The 20,459-nt window shown below is 42.3% G+C and overlaps 1 protein-coding gene across 2 annotated transcripts in view; it reads left to right on the top strand.

Annotated features, from left to right (window-relative positions):
- Positions 1-20,459, top strand: part of TMEM154 (transmembrane protein 154) — a 54,578-nt gene that overhangs the window by 21,832 nt on the left and 12,287 nt on the right. The window contains exons 2-6 of one of the 2 annotated variants that reach the window (XM_025386731.1): positions 5,733-5,993; positions 6,084-6,122; positions 14,548-14,575; positions 15,813-15,898; positions 17,960-18,017. In XM_025386731.1, coding sequence (XP_025242516.1) covers positions 5,733-5,993; positions 6,084-6,122; positions 14,548-14,575; positions 15,813-15,898; positions 17,960-18,017 — 472 coding nt within the window. Of the gene's footprint in view, positions 1-5,732; positions 5,994-6,083; positions 6,123-12,028; positions 12,464-14,547; positions 14,576-15,812; positions 15,899-17,959; positions 18,018-20,459 lie in introns of those variants that run through there. The other variant, XM_025386732.1, reaches the window with a different exon arrangement.

Below are 20,459 nucleotides of genomic sequence, written 5' to 3'. Positions count from 1 at the left end.
TTCCATTGTGGTCTGAGAAGATATTTGATATGATATCAATTTTTAAAAATGTGTTGAGCTTGTTTTGTGTTCTAACATTGTTTATCCTGGAAAATGTTCCATGTGTTGATGAGAAGAATGTATATTCTGGCACTGTTTGATGAAATGTTCTGTAAACGTTCTTTTAGGTCCATTTGGTGTAAGGTGCCATTTAAATCCAATGTTCCTTTGTTATTATTTTTTTTTATCTAGATGATCTGTTTAATGCTGAGAGTGGGTGTTCTATTTCTCAACTCTTGTATTAGATTCTACCTATCCCTTTAGATCTAATAATATTTGCTTTATATATCTGGGTGCTCCCAATTTTAGGTGCATATATGTTTAGAATTGCTATATTCTCTTGCTGAATGTATCACTTTATTATTATATAATGACCTTTTTGTCTATTTCTTCCGTTTTTGACTTGAAGTCTGTTTTATTTGACATAAGTATAGCTACTCATGCTTGCTTTTGGCTTCTGTTTGTATGGAATATCTTTTCCCATCCCTTTACTTTCAGTCTATGTGTATCTTTATAGGCGAGATGAGTTTTTTGTAGGTAGCATGTAGTTGTGTTGTGTCTGTGTGTTTTTTAAATCCATTCAGCCAGCCTGTATCTTTTAAGTGAACAGTTTAATCCATTGACAGTTAAGATTATTATTTATATATCAGGGCTCCTTCCTCTCATTTTATTAATTGATTTATGATTGTTTTGTCTATCCACTGTTCCTTTCTTTCTCTCTTATTTGTCTTTATTATGGTTTGGTGGTTTTCTGTAGTGGTAACATTTTAGTCTTTTCCTTGTGTGTGTGTGTTTGCTCTACCAGTGGGTTTTGTATTTTCACGTGTTTTCATGATGATAGATATTGTACTTTTGCTTCTCAGTGGACTCCCTTAAGCATTTCTTTTAGGGCCAGTCTAGTGGTAATGAATTCCCTCAGCTTTTGTATGTCTGGGAAAGACTTTGTTTTTCCTTTGTTTTTGAAGGATAACTTTGCTGGGTATAGAATCCTTGGATGACAACGTTTTTGTTGTTGTTTTGTTTTCTTTCAGTCCTTTGAATATATCATCCCATTCTCTCCTGGCCTATAAGATCTCTGTGGAGAAATTAACTGTTAGTCTGACAGGGGTTCCTTTATAGGTGACTACATGCTTTTCTCTTGCTAATTTTAGATTCTTTCTTTGTCTTTGATGTTTGACAATTTGACTGTAATGTGCTGTGGAGAAGTCCTTTGTTGAATTGTATCTATTTGGAGAACTCTGGGCTTCCTGTATCTGGATGTCTAAATCTCTTGCTAGACTTGGGGAGTTTCATCTATTGTTTCATTAAATAGGTCTTCTTTTTCTTTTCTTTTTTTTTAAAGCAGGATCTGGCTCTGTTGCTAAGGCTGAAGTACAGTGGCACAGTTTCAGCTCACTGCAACCTCTGCCTCCAGGGCTCAGACGATCCTCCTGCCTTAGCCTCCTGAGTAGCTGGGATTACAGGAGCATGCCACGACACCCAGCTAATTTTTGTATTTTTAGTAGAGATGGAATTTTGCCATGTTGCCCAGGCTGGCCTTGAACTCATGAGCTCAAGCAGTCTTCCCTCCTCGGCCTCCCAAAGTGCTGTGATTAGAGGCATGAGCCACTGCATCTGGCCTTGTTTCATTTAATAGGCTTTCTAACACTCATTTTCTCTTTGCCTTCTTGCTTTATGGTATCCCATATGTCACATAGGCTTTTTGCATTCTTTTTTCTTTATTTTTATCTGACTAGGTTATTTCAAAAGACCTGTCTTCAAATTCTGAGATTCTTCCTTCTGCTTGATTTAGTCTATTGTTGAAGCTTTCAAGTGTATTTTATTTTATGAATTCTTCAGATCCAGAATCTGTTTGGTTCTTTTTTATTATCTCTATCTCTTTGGTGAACTTCTCTCATTCATACCCTGAATTGTTTTCTAATTTGGGTATTGTTTTTCTGTATCCTCTCATGGCTGGAGTGCAATGGCGTGATCTTGGTTCACTGCAACCTCCACCTCCCAGGTTCAAGCGATTCTCCTGCCTCAGCCTCCCAAGTAGCTGGGATTGCAGGCATGCACCACCACGCCTGGCTAATTTTGTATTTTTAGTTGGTCAGGTTGGTCTCGAACTCTTGACCTCAGGTGATCTGCTTGCCTTAGCCTTCCAAAGTGCTGAGATTACAGGCATGAGCCACTGCTCCCGGCCTCTGAATTTACTTTCATTGGGGAGGAAAAAGTTCTCCCCTATGAAAGTAAGGTGTTTCTATGATGTTCGTTAGGTAGAGTGCTTTGGCTTTGATTCTGGGTATGTACATTAGTGTAGTCTCCATATGATTTATTCTGCTGGAACCAGTGTCAGTAGTATCTGTGGCTTCCCCAGCAGCTTAGGATATGGTTGTTAGTGGAGGCTGTGGTGAAGTTTTGCTGGGGACTAGGATACCAGATGGGCCAGCCTTCAGGCCCCAGTGGTGACAGAGGTGGGTTGGACATATCTGTCCCTAGGTCCCAAGGCAGCATACACTGGCACTGGTGTTAGTGTGTCCAGGCAGGCTGGTTCTTTGGCCTCCGGGTGTCTTGCTTGGGTGCTAGAAATGGTAGCGGTTAACCAGGCAGGTAGGCAGATTGGTGTGGGTGTTGGCAGGACAACACTCTGGGTCCCAAATACCTGTGCTGGTGTTGGCAGTGGTTACAATGGACTGGGCAGGCCAGTCCCCAGGCCTGTAGCTGGTACATGAGGGTGGATGCCAACTATGATGGTGGCAGCAGAATGGGTAGTCCCAACCTCAGGTCTCTGGGAGGAATGCTGTTGTGTCAGTGGTGATGGACTGAACTGGGCTGGGCAATCACCAGGCCCCAAGTGGCACGCTCAAGTACTGCACTGGTAGAGAGCAGGCCTGTGCAGACCTGTTCTTTGACTCTCTGGTGGTGCATGCAGTATCTGGCTATAAAAGGCAGCAGTGAAGCAATCCCCAGGCTGCTGATGGAAAGCTCAGGTGAAGGCAGCAGTGACTACACTGCTGTCCACTACTGCGGAGGATGGGATTGCTTTCGGTGGGAGCAACCATAGGCAGCCAGCTGGGGCAGGGGCATGCTTTGCTCATGCTTTGGCCCCAGCAGCAGCAGTTTATAGCAGCAATTAGCTGCGAACAGTGGAGTTTGTCCTTGAGGCACATAAACATGTGTGAGTGCCCCTCTGCTGGCCGGGGATCGGGGGAGGGGTGCTGCCAGTGGCTCCTACCTTGACCCTGGCAGCAGCAGCAGCAGCAGTGGTGGCTGCAGGCAGGGGCTCCAGAGACATGGAGATGCAGGGGCTGTTGGGCCCTAGGGCAGGATACAGTCTGATGGGGGCTGGGCGCTCACAGTGGCACTGTGCTGTAGCCACTAGGGCTCAGGGGTGTGTGAGACTCTGCGTAAGATCCCTCTCTGGAGAAATGCCATTGCACAGTCTACAGGCAGCTCTCAATGTTAGTCTTAGGGCCTGTGATAGTTGAGGGGCTGTCCCATGGCTAGGCTGCAGGAGTCTGCAGTGGAAATATGGACCATTTACCCTTTCCCCACACTGGGGAGCTTCTCCAGGCTCCCAACCATTTTCAGCCAAGAAGGATGTCTTATTTCCCTCTCCTTCCTTGCTTTAAGTGTTTTCTGTCACTACTCTGTTGAATTCCAGTGTTCTCTCTTAAATGATCAATTCAAAATGTAGCCTGTCTACTCACAACTTTTGTTATTTTTTGTGAAGGAGATGAGTGCCAGTTGCATCTAGTCGGCCATCTTGAAGCCCCTCCTCTCTTCAAAACTTGGTAGTTATGTTTTCAATCCTGCCTTTGGCATATACACGTGAGAAACGCCAGCGAGTTTACTCTGCAGTTTGTAATTGATTCTGACGGTTTGGGGTTGCATTTACTAAAGGGATTATCAAATGAATTCCCTGCTGTGGGAGACTGAAGTATTTATTCATACAATCAACACAATTAGATTCTTATTGTCTTAGCTCAGATGCCATAACAAAATACCACAAACTGCGGGACTTAAACAACAGACATTTATTTCTCGCAGTTCTGGAGGCTGGGAAATTCAAGATCAAAGGTGCTAGAAGATTCAGTATTTGGTGAGAACTCTCTTCCTGGCCTGCAGTCGCCACCTTCTTTCCGTATCCACACATGGCAAGGAGAGAGAACTCTGGTTTTCTTATTTTCTTGTAGGAGCAATAATCCCATCACAGGGGCCCCACTCTCATAACCTCACCTAAACCTAATGACCTTTCAAAGGCCTCACCTCTTAGCCCTAATCCATCACATTGCGGATTAGGGCTTCAATATATGAACTAGAGGGGAATACAAACATTCAATTCATAGCGTGACCAAACATTTTTGTTTCAACCAAAATCAGAGGACTCCATTGTTACGGGATTATGAAGATAGATGAACTGTTGAATTGGCTCTGCATTGTCCAGTTCGATCATTCTATGCAGTAATTGCCTAACCTATACCACAGAGTGTGGTTTAAAGCAGCTGACTTCTCTATCTGCATAGTTCCTTTCACCTTAGAAGAACTTTCTTATAAATTCTTATAATTTCTTATAAATTATCTCATTTGATAACTTACAAGGTATTTTCTTCAGTTGGCCCCTTCTGAAAGGTAGGCAACATTACATGATATTAGGAAAAAGACCTTCAGCTTACCTTACCATGACTACTGCTTAGACAGGTAAGGAAAAGTTTTTCAGATAGTCATCAAGTCAGTAGTCCTTTCCCATCCTGATGGTTTTTATTTTCCTTTTCTTTTTCTTTTTTTTTGAGACGGAGTTTTGCTCTTGTTGCCCAGGCTGAAGTTTCAATGGCACGATCTTGGCTGACTGCAACCTCTGCTTCCTGAGTTCAAGCGATTCTCTTGCCTCAGCCTCCCAAGTAGCTGGGATTACAGGCATGTGCCACCATGCCTGGCTAATTTTTGTATTTTTAGTAAAGACACACCTGCAATTCTAGCACTTTGGTAGACTGCGGCAGGTGGATCACTTGAGGCATGGAATTTGAGACCAGCCTGGCCAACATGGTGAAACCCTGTCTCTACTAAAAATACAAAAATTAGCTGGGTATGGTGGCACGTGCCTGTAATCCCAGCTACTCTGGAGGCTGAGACACGAGAATCGCTTGAACCCAGGAGGTGAAAGTTGCAGTGAGCTGAGATCATTCCACTGCACTCCAGCCGGGGCAATGGAGCAAGACTCTCCCACAAAAAAAAAAAAAAAAAAAATTAGGACACAGAGTGCATTTGTTTACATCTAAAAGTGCTGTATGGCATGTACTTAACTTTTAGTAAAGGTGAACTTAAATTTATTCAGACATCTTATTAAAATATTATCATACCCTACAGGAGACGTCCTGTACTATCACATAACTTGGCTTGGAACATCACCCTTAACATGGGGCAGCTTCCTAACGCCCTTTGCTTAAGCGCATCTGAAATGTCTGGTCAATGCAAAACTGCCTACCTTTGCGGAAGGTTTTTCTCTGAGCTCTGATTCCATGTTCAATACACTCCCAGCTTGAGCTTCATTTATGTTAAATCAATGCTCTGTGTCACACTTAGCTTGGAGCCCAGGTATAATGGGTCAAGTTTATCACAGAATGTATCTAGGAATAATTTTAAAATCATTGACAATATAACATACTAACTTTGTCTCCATGGCAATCTCAATTTTGTATCTGTTCCCACAGGTAATTTTGAGCAATTAGAACACTCAGGAGATACAACTGAGGAATCTGAAAGACCAAATGAAGTGACTACTCCAAGCATATTTGCTGCAGTGACCGCCACAGAAACATTAACTGCAAATATAAATTCTACCGACATTGCTCCGGATGAAAATCAGTTACAGTTTATACTGATGGTGTTGATCCCTTTGATTTTATTGGTCCTCTTACTTTTATCTGTGGTATTCCTTGCAACATACTATAAAAGAAAAAGAACTAAGCAAGGTAAATATTTGGTGTTTTCCCATTTCCAGAAAATTGCTTCATGTGTTAGTGAAAAATCAATAAAACAAAATATTCTTTGCTTTGATACAGAACCTTCTAGCCAAGGATCTCAGAGTGCTTTACAGACATGTGAGTATTATCCTAAAACCTGCCTGCAGCTGGGGGTGGGATTGGAGAAGGAGTAGAGACGTTTTAAAATTAAGCAACAAGGACTACTTACAATAGTAATAAATAATACGTTTCAATGAAATTTTCCAGAAGTGAATATATGCATATTCCTTTCTTTAAAAAAAGTTTAATGGAATTTTAAAATACAGGCATGCCTTGTTTAGTTGCACTCTGCTTTATTGCACTTTACAGGTATTGCTTTTTTTTTTTTAAACAAATTGAAGTGGCAACCATTGCATCGAACCAGTCTATTGGTATCATTTTTTCAACAGCACATGTTTACTTTGTGTCTCTGCACTACATTTTGATAATTCTCACAATATTTCAAATGTTCTCAATATTGCTGTGCCTGTTATGGTGATCCATGATCAGTGATCTTTGATACTACTGTTGTAATTGTTTTGGGGTGCCTGAAACCATGCTCACGGAAGACAGTGAACTTAATGGATAAACATTGTGTGTATTCTGACTACTTCACCGACAGGCCATTCCCCATCTCTCTCCCTGTCTTCAGGCCTCTCTATTTCCTGATACAGAACAATATTGAAATTAGGCCAATTCATATCCCTACAATGGCATCTAAGTGTTCAAATGAAAGGAAGAGTCACATATCTCTCATTTAAAGTGAAAAGCTAGAAATGATTAAGCCTTGTGAGGAAGGCAAGTTGAAAGCTGAGATAGGCTGAAAACCAGGCCTCTTGTGCCAAGCATTTAGCCAAGTTGTAAATGCAAAGAACAAGTTCTTGAAGGAAATTAAAAGTGCTACTCAGTGAACATACAATGATAGGAAAGCAAAGCAGTATTATTGTTGATACAGAGAAAGTTTCAGTGGTCTGAGGAGAAGATCAAACCAGTCACTGCATTCTCTTAAGCCTAAGCGTAATTCAGAGCAAGGCCTTAATTCTCTTTAATTCTACAAAGGCTGAGAGAGGTGAGGAAGCTGCAGAAGAAGAATTGGAAGCTGGCAGAGGGTGGTTCATGAGGTTTAAGGGAAAAAGCCATTTCTATAACATAACAGTGCAAGATGAAGCAGCAAGGACTGATATAGGAGCTGCGGCAAGTTATCCAGAAGACCTAGTTCAAATCATTGATGAAGGTGGCTACGCTCAACCATAGATTTTCAATGTAGATGAAACAGTCCTCTATTGGAAGAAGATGCCGTCTGACTGGGCATGGTGGCTCATGCCTGTAATCTCAGCACTGTGGGAGGCTGAGGCAGATCATTTGAGGTCAGGAGTTTGAGACCAGCCTGGCCAACATGGTGAAACCCTGTCTCTACTTAAAAAAAAAAAAATGCCATCTAAGACTTTAATAGCTAGAGAGGAGAAGTCACTGCCTGACTTCAAAGCTTCAAAAGATACGCTGGTTCCCTTGTTAGAAGCTACTGTAGTTGGTGACTTTAAGTTAAAGCCTATTCTTATTTACCATTCTGAAAATATGACAGCTCTTAAGAATTATGCTAAATCTGCTCTGCCTGTGCTCTGTAAGTGGAACAACCAAGCCTGGATGTTAGCACATTTGTTTATTGCATGGTTTACTGAATATTTTAAGCCCACCATTAAGACCTATTGCTCAAAATACAAGATTCCACTAAAACTATTACTGCTCATTGACAATGCACCTGGTCACCCAAGAGCCCTGATGGGGATGTACAAGGAGACTAATGTTTTCATGCCTCCTGATACAACATCCATTCTGCAGTCCATGGATTAAGGAGTCATTTTGAATTTCAAGTCTTATTGTTTAAGACATACATTTTGTAAGGCCATAGCTGCCATAGGTGGTGAGTCCTCTGATAAATTTGGGAAGGAATCTTCTGGGAAGAATTCACCATTCTAGATACCATTAAGAACATTTCCGATTCATAGGAGGAGGTCAAAATATCAGCATCAATAGGATTTTGGAAGAAGTTGATTCCAAGACCCACGGATGACTTTGAAGGGTTCAAGACTTGAGTGGAGGGGTCACTGCAGATGTGGTAGAAATAGCAAGAAAACTAGGATAAGAAGTGAAGCCTGAAGATGCCATGGAATTACTGCCATCTCATGATAAAACATTAAGTGGCTGAGAAATTGCTTCTTCTGAATTAACAAATAAAATGGGGTTTTTTTGTTGTTGTTGTTTTTGAGATGGAATCTACTCCTGGTGAAGATGCCATGAACATTGTTGAAATGACAACAGAGGATTTAGAATATTCCATAAACATAGTTGGTAGAGCAGCAGCAGGTTTTGTGAGAATCGTCTCCAATCGTTTTACCGCATTTACCGCAATTCTATTGCGGGTAAAATGCTATCAAACAGCATCATATGCTACAGAGAAATCTTTGTGGAAGAGAGTCAATCAATGTGACACATTTCACTGTGATCTTACTTTAAGGCATTGCCACAGCCTTTCCAACCATCAGCAGCTGCCACCCTGAGCAGTCAGTAGCCATCAACATCAAGGCAGGACCGTCCACCAGAAAAATCATTACAACTCGCGGAAGGCTCAGACCATCATTAGCATTTTTTAGCAATAAAGTGTTTTAAATTAAGGTATACGCATTCTCTCTGTAGATACAATGTTGTTGCACACTTAATAGACTACACTGTAGGAAAAACATAACTTTTTATGCATTTGGAAACTAAAAAATTAATGTGACTTGCTTTATTGCAATACTCACTTTATCGCAGTGGTGTGGACCTGAACCTGCATATTTCTGGGGGATGCTTTTCTGCTGCTGCCATCTCCAGATGAAGATCCCGTATAATTTTGGCCAATAAGCCAGTATAACATTTCCCATCACTGGGGAAAGAGAAAGGCTGATCAAGGAGTGGGTCAGATTAGGGTTAGGGATGGGAAGGTTAGAGGCCCTGGGGTCATCACCACAAGAAGAGCATTCTTTCATCTATATTTCTGTCACAGATTTTATTTTCTCCGCCACCCCACATCCCAATCTGATCCTGAAAAGTCCTGGAGGAAGCATTGTTCTTGTTCCCATTGAAGCTATGCTAACTTTTATAACCAAATTCTTCAACTGTCTAAAGATTAGTAACATCAATCTGAAAACCAATTAGATAGAAATTCCCTCAGTCAGAGACCCACTTTGAGAGTATTCAGTTCTGATTTAAGAAGCATCACGTGCTAGGGGTCAGGGTAGTTCTAGGTCCAAAGCAGACTTGGGTACTTTTGGCTTGTGGTAGTAAAAATTACTCGATTCTATTTTTTTTTTTTGAGATGGAGTCTTGCTCTGTTGCCCAGGCTGGAGTGCAGTGGCGCCATCTCAGCTCACTGCAAGCTCCGCCTCCCAGGTTCACGCCATTCTCCTGCCTCAGCCTCCTGAGTAGCTGGGAGTACAGGCGCCCGCCACCACGCCTGGCTAATTTTTTGCATTTTTAGTAGAGACGGGGTTTCACCGTGTTAGCCAGGATGGTCTCAATCTCCTGACCTCATGATCCGCCCACCTCGGCCTCCCAGAGTGCTGGGATTACAGGTGTGAGCCACCGTGCTTGGCTCAGATTTGATTTTTAAGTTGAAGCCTTTATAGTCTTTCCAAAAAGTTACTCAAAGGATAGGAACATCTCTAATACAATACATAGTCATACATGTATACAAAACTCACTTTATGTCCCTCACTCCCACTACAGGGCACCTCTGGCTTTGGGGCTATGCCTTTGTCCCACATGCCTCCCTCACTGTCCCTGTGCCACAGGAACCTTTCATTGCCAGCAGCTGAGGCAAATGTGAGCTGGGAAAGAAGCCCCAAGGAGTATTTCCTTTCATGGCAGAGGCTGACATAATAGATTCCAAGGAAGTAGGAAATACACATGTTTCTCCACTGCTTGAAATTTCAGGACTTCCTAATAACATAGTCATATGGAGGCTTCTTTCTAAGCTTAAGAAAAAACAAACAAACAGAGCTTTTTAAATTTTTTAGAATTCAGGGAAAGTCATGATTTCCTTCCCCAAACCGTGGCTGGTTTTACCTAATGGAGTCAAGGGTTGGGGGGATGTCAGAGGTATCCACTCACATGGTGGGACTCTTAGGCTCCAAATCCAGGAATTGATTTTTCATTGAATTTCATTGGGAAAGTCCCATGGTTCAAAAGCCATTTACAAGTGAGAGCCAGCCTCAACCTCAGACATGGCCCCTGTATCCTCCACTGTAACTTGAAGTATTTGCTGTTCCCAGAACATGACTTGACTTTCAGGGTGCCTCCATGCCTGGTTGATACCATTTCTTCCATCTGGAATTTTCTTCTTGTCTGCTTGGCAATCTGCCATCCTATTTTTTAGGGCCCAGGTCTGTTTTTGTTTTGCTTAAGAGACAGGGCCTTGCTCTGTCGCCCAGGCTGGAATGCAGTAGCACGATCCTAGCTCACTGCAGCCTCAAACTCTTGGGCTCGAGCGATCCTCCCACCTCAGCCTACAGAGTAGCTGGTACTACAGGCCTGTACAACCATGCCTGGGTAGTTTTTTATATTTTAAAAAAATGTTTTGTAGAGACAGCATCTTGCAGTGTTGCTCGGGCAAGCCTCAAACTCCTAGGCTCAAGTGATCCTCCCACCTCAGCCTCCCAAAGCACTGGGATTACAGGTGCGAGCCACCACACCCCATTGCTAGGGTCCAGTTTTTAGGAAGCCTTGAATAATCCTCCCTAGGCAAAATTAATTACCACCTCTTCTGTGCTCTCAGAATACTTTGTTCACACTCTTTGTTCACAGTATTCATATTGTCATAAGTTGGTGACTAGCTTCCCTCCTTGCTTGCTTGCTTCCTTCCTTCCTTCCTACCTTCCTACCTTCCTTCCTTCCTTCCTTCTTTCCTTTTTTCTTTTCTTATCTTTCTTCTTTTCTTTCTGGGTTATGTTGTCGTTAAGGCCCAAGAGAACCAAGAACTGGTCTTATTTGTGTTGTGTGACAGTGTGGCATTGAGGTTGACAGTCCAGACTCAAACCACATACACTGCTTGGTTGGCTTGCACTTCCTGGCACTGTGACTCTCTGATTAAGTTTCTTCATCTGTAAAATGCGCAAATTCAACACCTACCTCATAGAGTTGTGAGAATTAAATGGTTTATATAGGCAAATCACTTAGAAAAAGTCAGAACCTGGCATAAGGGCTAAGTGCTAGCTTATTATCATCCCTTTACCTAACTCAATGCCTAGCCCAACACACACTAGCTGTTTGTTTGTTTGTTGAATAAGTGACTTAATTAAAGACTGTTAGAATGTTTTTTAAAGAACATCTACTCTCAGAGGGAAAGCCAAATTTGTACATTATCCTTACTATGAATTGGTACATTGTTTTTACCTTAAATATGCCTAACTTTAAAACATACAACAGAGAAAACTTAGAATTTCAAAACAATTGGCTTATCACGAAAGTTTTTGATAGATAGTTTTATTTGAATTTTTTTCTCTTATCAGCCAATGCTTTAATACAGACATGATCACTAGCTGCTTAACAGAGGGATATCATTTCAGAAAAACTGAATGCTCAAAGTTCATAAAAGCAGAATGTTTACTTTAGCAAAATGTGATTTTTTTCAGGTAAAATACAATTATCATGGAAGGTCAGAGCAGTATGTTGCTTGGAAAGCTCCCACAGAAATGCTTTACAGGAGGGCATGGATACCTGCACACTACATCCCCTGGGAAAGTCAGAAGCAGACATACTGTTTCTTACCCCACATGGATAGAGCCTGGTCTGTTATACTATACCAGGAAATAAGTCTTTATTATCGACACTGGGAGAGGACTTGGCCAAAACTTTTAGAACACTTCATCTGATTGGAAATTACTTTTTCCTTTGGGCTTGTCCATTTCATGTCCAGGGAAAGGGAAACATGGTGTAGTAATGTGATGTTCTGCTATCATTCTTCCTAGACCTCCCGGCATTAAATCTGCAGTGTCTTGATGTGCGAGGTCTCTCTGAAAGAGCTGCAGGGGAAACAGCTGGCAATAAACTACCACTTTAAACAGGCTGTGGCTACATGATGCCTGGCTTGCTCAGTAAATCTTCTGGAAAGAGACTCTTTCTCTTGCTCACTGCTCAGCATGGAAACAAGATAAGGAAGACAGAGGCTCCTGTAGCTCCTGCCCTCCTCTAGCCTCCACCAGACAACCCCACTATCAAATGCACAAAGGAGAGGATCTGAGAGGAGGGTACTGTCAGGCTAAGTGGGGGTCACGTAGGAACTGAAGGAGGAGGACAAAGTGGGTCGGAGGAGATGAAATGGAAGGGTTGTTGGAGGGAAAATGGAAAGGGGGGTTGAGATGGAGCTTTGTAAGAGCTGCATTTGCCTCCTGGTTGCAAAGGGAATAGGTGGCTATTCGCAAATAGATGTAGGCCGGTGGAGTGGAGCGGGCAGAGCCTGACTGCTGAGGACAAGTAATTGGTCTCCCTCCTGGTTTAATGCTCTGCTCTTTGTGTGCCCTCCCAGATGTTTTTCTGTTGCCATGGTGGCTGGAGCAGAGGTAATAGCCATGGAGCAGGGAAGATGAGGCCACAGAAAGCTTTTTGCTCTGTTTTAATACTGATTACAGGAGCTTCACATTTGGTGCATCTGGAGCACTTTTGTAATGGCTTTTAAAAGTTTTCCTTCATCTGCATGCAGGCTAGCTTTTGCTCACCCTGAAGCCTGTGGGGAACCCAGATAATAAAGATAAATCCATGCCGACAGCGGTGGGGCCATGCAGCCACTTGCTCTCTGGGAAATTACTCAGGGGTTATTCAGCAGGAAAAAAGGGAGAGGGAGGAGGAGGGGGTGACAAAACAGGAGGATCTTTATGGGTCACCTGTAGGGATGTTCAATTGTGTAGGAGCTTTATTTATAGTAAAATTCCTTAAGGAAATGGCCTGTATATTTTAGATAGAAAGTGTGTGTTTATGATATGTGTGTGTGTGTGTGTATTCTCCTTTTCCCATCTAAGTTTCTGAGGAGTCAGGCACCTGCAGGAAGCTTTAGATTCCTACCGGAGGGCAAGAGGACGTAGCCTGCAGCTCTTGGAAGGCAAGCAGTGATGGCATGAAACTTACATCTGTGCCCAGCTTTCCTGGATTAGCAATGCCATTCAAGCTTGCCAACACACAGGAAATTACAGCAGCTCACTGCCGCCAGGAACTCAGTTCCAGGTGTCTGCTGGTTGTGTTCCTTCACTGAGGACCTCCATTTCTCCAGGACAGACAATAGGAGGCCTCTGATTGCCAAGGATCAGAAACCTCTGACTATTGGGTGGTCCCTACAAAATAGTTTGCTTTTCAATCATTTTCACATCATAAATCGTGCAGCAGGCCTATGTTATCCACTCAACATCATTGCCTCATTTCTCTGGATGTGTTGGTTCTCCTGCCAAATGAAACAGGGCTTCAGCTGGGACATCAGGCTCCAATTCTCACCACTTGTTCATTTGGAGTCTGATGTGCGTTAGAGGCATTTTGTAAACAGTTACCTGACTCTCACCTCAACCAACGGGAACTAAAAACAGGCTTCTTGGAAGTTTCACTATGCTAAGTCCAAAATATTGGACATGAGTTGAACCCCAGTGCTGGACAATTGAGGTTAACACCTAATCATTTATTCTACTGATATTGACTAGGCATTTACCAGGTACTGTGCTAGCTGGCTCAGAGCTGAGGGGATACCACAATGTGTAAGACAGACACGATCACTGCCCCTTTGTACTTATGGTCCAGTGAGAGAGACAGACAGAAAAAAAAAAAATCAAACAGACGAGTTGACCAATGAGAAATTGTGGCCAATATTATGAAGGATGCAAGCAAGGTGCTGAGCTGGGGAGCAACAGGAAAGACGGGCCCTGCTTTATATAGAGGAGGTGGGAAAGGCCTCCCTGAGGAAAGAGTATTTAAGCTGGGACCCTGAGGATGTGAGGGATCCGGTCATGCAAAGAGCAGGGGTAAAAGGAAAATTCCAAGGGGAGCCCTTGATGGAAGAGTCCACATCCTCTGCCAGGAGTGGGGCACAGTGCCACAGTGCTCAGCATGGTGTATCACAGGAAATGAAGCAGCAACCTTTAGATCTGGGACATTTTACTGAGGGAGGCCAAGGAGCAAGCCCTCTTGTTTCACCCTCCCTTGCCTTTCCTTACCACTGTTTTCCTCTTCTTGTGGATGTCAAACATAAAGACAGATGAACATCTGATCTGAAGTGAGTGTTCTCAGCTGACCATCCACATCTAAAAGAAAGCAGATTTCACAGGGATTAGGACCTCGTTTCAATATGGCAATCCGCACTTGTTTAACTCTAAGTTAAGGATCGCTCCTTTAAAAACATTATTTAATGTCATTTTGCTCTCTTTGTAAAGCAGACTTCAGCTGTTGTTGAGATTAAAAGTTGTTACGGAAGAACAAAGCTAACATGACCTTTATGTTCATTTCCTTTTAGATGAACTGGGAAATGAAAACGTGAAAGTGTAAGTTTTCCCTGCTGCTTCTGATCCACCTGGGGTGTGAACAGCAACAGTTAGGGCAGACAGCTGCCTTTTCAGGTGTTTTTGTTCTGACACCTTGCGGAGCTCTCCTGCTTCCCAGGCTGGGCTGGAGATCCCTGGTAGCCTAAGGGAGGATGTGCTGGCATCCCCAAACCCTGTCCAGCGTGTGAATGTGATCTGGGCAAGGACAGTGTGTCATCTGCTTTATTTCATTGTCCTACATTCAGGAAAGAATTCTGACTGCTGCCAATTTCAAGTGCATAGCAGTTAAATATTCCATCCCTAGTTGTATTTCAAGGATGTCGTTTCATTTACTCTGATTAGAAATTTTATCACCTGCAAAGATACTTGAGCTGGTATTTAGCAGGGGAGCCCTGGTCGAAGCAGAAGTTTGCACAGCAAGAACCCCCAGGGATGGGAGAGAGAGAGGAGGAAGAAGGGAAGAGTGGGAGGAGCAGGAGGAAGGGAGAGGAGGGAGGGAAGGAGGGGTGGGAGAGAGAAAAACAAGCCTCCACTCAGAAGCATGTTCTGGGGTGATGCCATCCCCTCCCCACCTTCCAAGCAGCCTCCTGGTTTAGAAACTGTGGCTTCCTCTACACAGTGTACTGCCTACGCTGCTTTCAGAGCTGGTGGTCCCTCCTTCCCCAGCCCCATCTCCACTAACCATGGGCTCTGTCCCTTGACTGTGCACTTTGAGCTTCTGCAAGTGAGAGCGGGGAATTTCTGAAAGCAACTGCTCCATTTCTCCAGGAGAGAAAGGCCTGGGAATTGAAGGGACAGGTGATAACTATAGCCTGCAGACAGTGGCCTCTTGACCTGGGGCACTGATCAAAAAACCCCAAGGAAGAGGAAGTGAAATTAAGCAAGGCTAAAATGCTTAATGTGGCGACTCCCCGGAAGGGCCTCACCCTGGGAGCCTTGCAGACTTGACTTTGTACCTTCAGGGGAGCAGTCAGTCTCCTGGGTTCCCTTTTTAGTCCACTTGCTGGGCCTGTGGGCACCCCACTTTTGGACCTGTGATAAATGTATGTTTGTGTGGTAGCCTTTCTTCCTATTGAAGTTTGATAGTTTGGACAAGGGCAAGCCCTCAGGCTTCCCTAGAGCATAAGGCACTGAATCAAGTTCATCTTCCTCAGGATCAGCACTCTAGTCTCTTTCCAAATGAAATCAGACACATTTCACATTTCTTTCCAACAAGCCTTTTGCTCTCTATTTCTAGCCCTATTTTTGAGGAAGATACACCCTCTGTTATGGAAATTGAAATGGAAGAGCTTGATAAATGGATGAACAGCATGAATAGAAATGGTATGTGGTAACCTAAAGTTTTTTTTTTTTTTTTCTTTCCTCTTTAGTAACAGAAGGCTGCAACAGCTTTATAAATATCTCAATAAATCCTGGAGTGAGACAGAGCCCAAACCCACATTAGATCTGGTACATGCAGATAATAAACTTGGTCTGACAATATTTAAATATTCAGCTTAATTGTTGCCACTTGTTTTTATTTCTGTACAAGTTGTTGAAATGGTCTTTTTGAAGCAGAAAATGGTATTTTACTCAAGAAAGGAAATCTCTGAGGCCAAATGATCTGGAAAAAGTTAGCATCTGGCATTAACTTATACATTACAGAATTTAGAGATCTATAAGTATAAACTGACTATGGATATAAAACTTTATCAAATGTAGTAGCCATAGATCTGTGCTGTTCAACGTAATAGACAATCACCAAATGTGGCTATTTAAATTTAAATTAATTAAGACTAAAGTTAAAAATATTGAGTGTTTAGTAGCCAATGGCTACTTAAGTGGACAGTGTAATGTAGAATATTTCTATCACTTTAGAATGCTCTATTGGACATTGCTCATGTAGATGGTGATACACATAACCCATATAACAATTTACAATTGATATCTGGCAGTAATGGAAGTATATGTTCCTTACTTTTTAGTAAATCAATAATGGGACTTTAAAATGATGACAGCTGCTTTTTCTTTTTAAAATTCCCTTTAAAAATTAATTATTTTTACTACTTAGATTAAATTAATAAAAACCCAGCATTATCATATCATTTGTATTTTTTACCATTTATCTTAAAAAGAATACCCTAGAGTCTGTCAAATTCAACACTCTATAGTAGAGTTGGAAAATTCAGAGACTGGTTATGAGAATTATTACTACCAGGCCAGGCACGGTGGCTCACGTCTATAACCCCAGCACTTTCAAAGGCCAAGGCAGGTGGATCACCTGAGATCAGGAGTTCGAAACCAGCCTGGCAAACATGGTGAAACTCCATCTCTACTGAAAATACAAAATTAGCTGGTGTGGTGGCGCATGTCTGTACTCCCAGCTACTAGGGAGGCTGAGGCAGGAGAATAGCTTGAACCCAGGAGGCAGAGTTTGCAGTGAGCTGAGATCGCACCACTGCACTCCAGCCTGGGCGACAGAGCAAGACTCCATCTCAAACAAACAAACAAAGAATTATTACTACCAGAGGCTTATCAAGATGTGATTTCAAAAAAGAGCCACTCAGCTAACCTGTACAATTTCTAACAGGAAAGAAGGACTCTGTAAAGCCATTCTATTTGAGGATGGGGCGGGTCATTGAGATAGTACTTCGGGAATCTCATTTTGTTGTTTTCAGTTGCTAAAAGTAATATGCATACATAGTAGAATTTTTAAAATGCAGAAAAAAAAGTAGAAGAAAAAAATTCACTACAGAAAGGCAATCTCTTCTTATTATGTTGCTGTATTACGTTTTGTGCCAGAGATTTTGTGAAATATAAAATCATGATTCTGTCATACTCACTAAAACCAGAAAACTGGAAAAGGCATTTCTATTCGACAACTAAAGCTGAGTTATTTTGACATATAGGTGATAGAATCAAAGAACTTTTTTGCCCTTAAAAATAACGAGTGGTGTATAGAAAGGAACTCATGACCATAGGAAGATTGGCTGTTTTCCCACTTTACCCAATTCTTGTCTACCATGCAATCTGATGGAAATCATTCTGCAGACACATTGGAACCTCAGGCGAAGCCATCTTATGCCAGTGTCTATCCTGAGACGTGCAGATTCTAGCTTTTGGAGCACTGGGGTGCTACAGGGACAGAATAACCAAGCAGTGATGAATTGTGTCCTTTCCAGGGTCAGAGGCATGTTGAAGTTTTGTATCTGTGTTATTAGCGCTTTTTCCATTTCAAGAACCTTGACATCATTAATCTTTTCACCACTGTCACTCCTTGGTGAGGCCATTTTTGCGCAAGTAACCACACAGATCAGAGAACTATGGTATTCAACTGTATCAGGATTGTGGATAGAAGATACAATTTCAGTAACTAACAATGAGTTTGCTTTTATTCTTTCCTAGCCGACTATGAATGTTTACCTACCTTGAAGGAAGAGAAGGAATCAAATCACAACCCAAGGTACTTCTCATTTCTGCCACAGATTATATGTATATAGCAGGGAGGGGATTGGCAACCAGGCTTCTCCGTGCCTATAAATTGTATGAGACCATTTACATGGGTGGATATGTGCATAGTGTGGAGAAGAGGAAGTGTGTTACAGAAAATAGAAGGCTATAAAGTAAATATCCTGGGGCTCTTTATCTTTAGAAATAAATTAGTATTGACATTTTCTTGCCCTTCTAAGGAGACACTGTTGCCTCAGCTTCTGTTTTAGTCATAAAACTTTCCAATTATGACAAACTGTAGGTTTGTTTACCTTGGATAAATAGATGTTTGGTAAGGAAAACAGATGGAGGCGACAGTCTTAAAGTGGGTAACTGTAAACTAGAGTGAGAAAATAAATGGGAATTTTAAAAAAATGTTCCATTATACCACTAGGTGGCTCTGCTTGATAGAAAATTTTAGTGCTTTGGTGTTTGGGTCTAGTTTAGCATTCCACAATTTCATTTAAATTATATTATCTTTTGTGAGGATAGAAATGACCACATTGTGGGTGTTTTGATTAGAGAATTGTTTTGTCAGGACATGGGAAGTGTTCTAAGGAAAAAGGACTGATGGTTCAGCAGGCTGGGGACTTGCTCTGCAGAGCTCTGCTGTGACCTTGGAGGTACTGAGTGGTTGGCAGCAATCACTCATGGATACCCAGAGAGGAGAGGACTTGAGCCTATGCCTGAGATATCACACTTCTGTTGGAATAAATGGAATAAACCTTCAGGCAGGATAAATGCTCTCCCTCTGTGTTCGCCAGAAGTCTGGTGCCAGTCATCTTAAATGCTTCCAGACTGCAGTCACTTGTCACTGGGCAATCTCTGAAGCCTGAGCATCGCAAGGGAATACTGATTATTAGGCAGTGGTTGGGGCAGTCAGATGTTTATCTTTGGACCCTTTTTCTGCATCTCCCCCTAAACCTTACTTAAGAATTCACCATCCCAAATCTCTCCTCACATCACACCACACAGTCTTACTCAGACAAACCTCAGCTCTGATGCCAAAGGCTATACCTATTGTAGATTTAGGTCAATATCACCCCCCTAGGCATTTTCATGTTAAGATTCTTTGCCAGTTCAGAAAGGATTCTATCCTATTTAAAAGAGATTCCAGGTCACGCTTGGTGATGCTTGCCTGTAGTCCTAGTTACTTGAGAGGCTGAGGTGAGAGGATTGCTTGAGCCCAGGATTTCAGGATTGCAGTGAGCTATGATTGTACCACTGCATTCCAGCCTGGGCAACAAGCGAGAGCAAGACCCTGTCTCTGAGAGAGAGAGAGAGAGAGAGAGAGAGAGAGAGAAACAAGCAGGTGGAGAAAACAAATGCCAGGGGGAATATTACAAAGGGATATTTTCCCCATGTTTTGACCTTACCTGGAAATCTGTAACTATATATGTCTGGTATAGGGCTCAGATCACTACTAAACCTCCATAAATATCTTAAATATCTTATTACTCTATCCCTAATGAGCACCTTCAGTGATGCTACAAACCACCCTCAGTGATTTTTACATACCTGCCTTTTGCTCTTTGAAATTGTTGGCAATATGGAAGAAGCTTAACATTACAGAATTGTATGGCAGTGAAAGCTCCTTAAAAATCAGATTTTTGGCCGGGCATGGTGGCTTATACCTGTAATTCCAGCACTTTGGGAGGCTGAGGCAGGCAGATCACCTGAGGTCACGAGTTTGAGATCAGCCTGGCCAACATGGTGAAACTCTGTCTCTACTGAAAATACAAAAATTAGCCAGGCAAAGTGGCGGGTGCCTGTAATCCCAGCTACTTGGGAGGCCGAGGCAGGAGAATCTCTTCAACCCAGGAGGCGGAGGTTGCGGTGAGCGCTGATCACACCATTGCACTACAGCCTGGGCAACAAGAGCGAAATTCTGTTTCAAAAAAAAAATCAGATTTTTGAAATAATGAGAAAATGAGCTACAGCCTTAACATAGTTAAATTATTGTTTTAAAAGGGAATGTCTACATTCCTCTGTGGGTCCAGAGCTGTCTGACATTCACAGGATGGCTGTCAGGCCTTCACTTTATGCCCTCTCAGTGATGCCAGCACTAGCATTTGAGAACCAAGAATGGCAAGTCCTAGATCTTTGTAAAGCCAGGCACTTTCTGATTACTTCAAAGGTTATTATGATATTGCAAAGTCAATTTTTTATTCACTAAAATATCTAAGAAAAGTACATTGGATTTAGAACAAAATCCAGCACAAAGTAAGTTCTCAATAAGCACTGGTTATTGCTACTATAATTATTAGGAAATTAAAACTGATGTACAGAAACTCACTGCCTTTATACTAAGACCCAGCTCACTAGATTAAAAAACAAACAAACAAACAAAATACCTCACTTCCTTTATCCTAAGCCTGTATCCTAAGACCCAGACACATCAATACTGGTGGGCAAA

This window comes from Theropithecus gelada, chromosome 5 (genome assembly GCF_003255815.1).
Source record: "Theropithecus gelada isolate Dixy chromosome 5, Tgel_1.0, whole genome shotgun sequence".
Lineage (NCBI taxonomy): Eukaryota > Metazoa > Chordata > Mammalia > Primates > Cercopithecidae > Theropithecus > Theropithecus gelada.
This window is presented reverse-complemented; position numbering and strand designations above follow the sequence as displayed.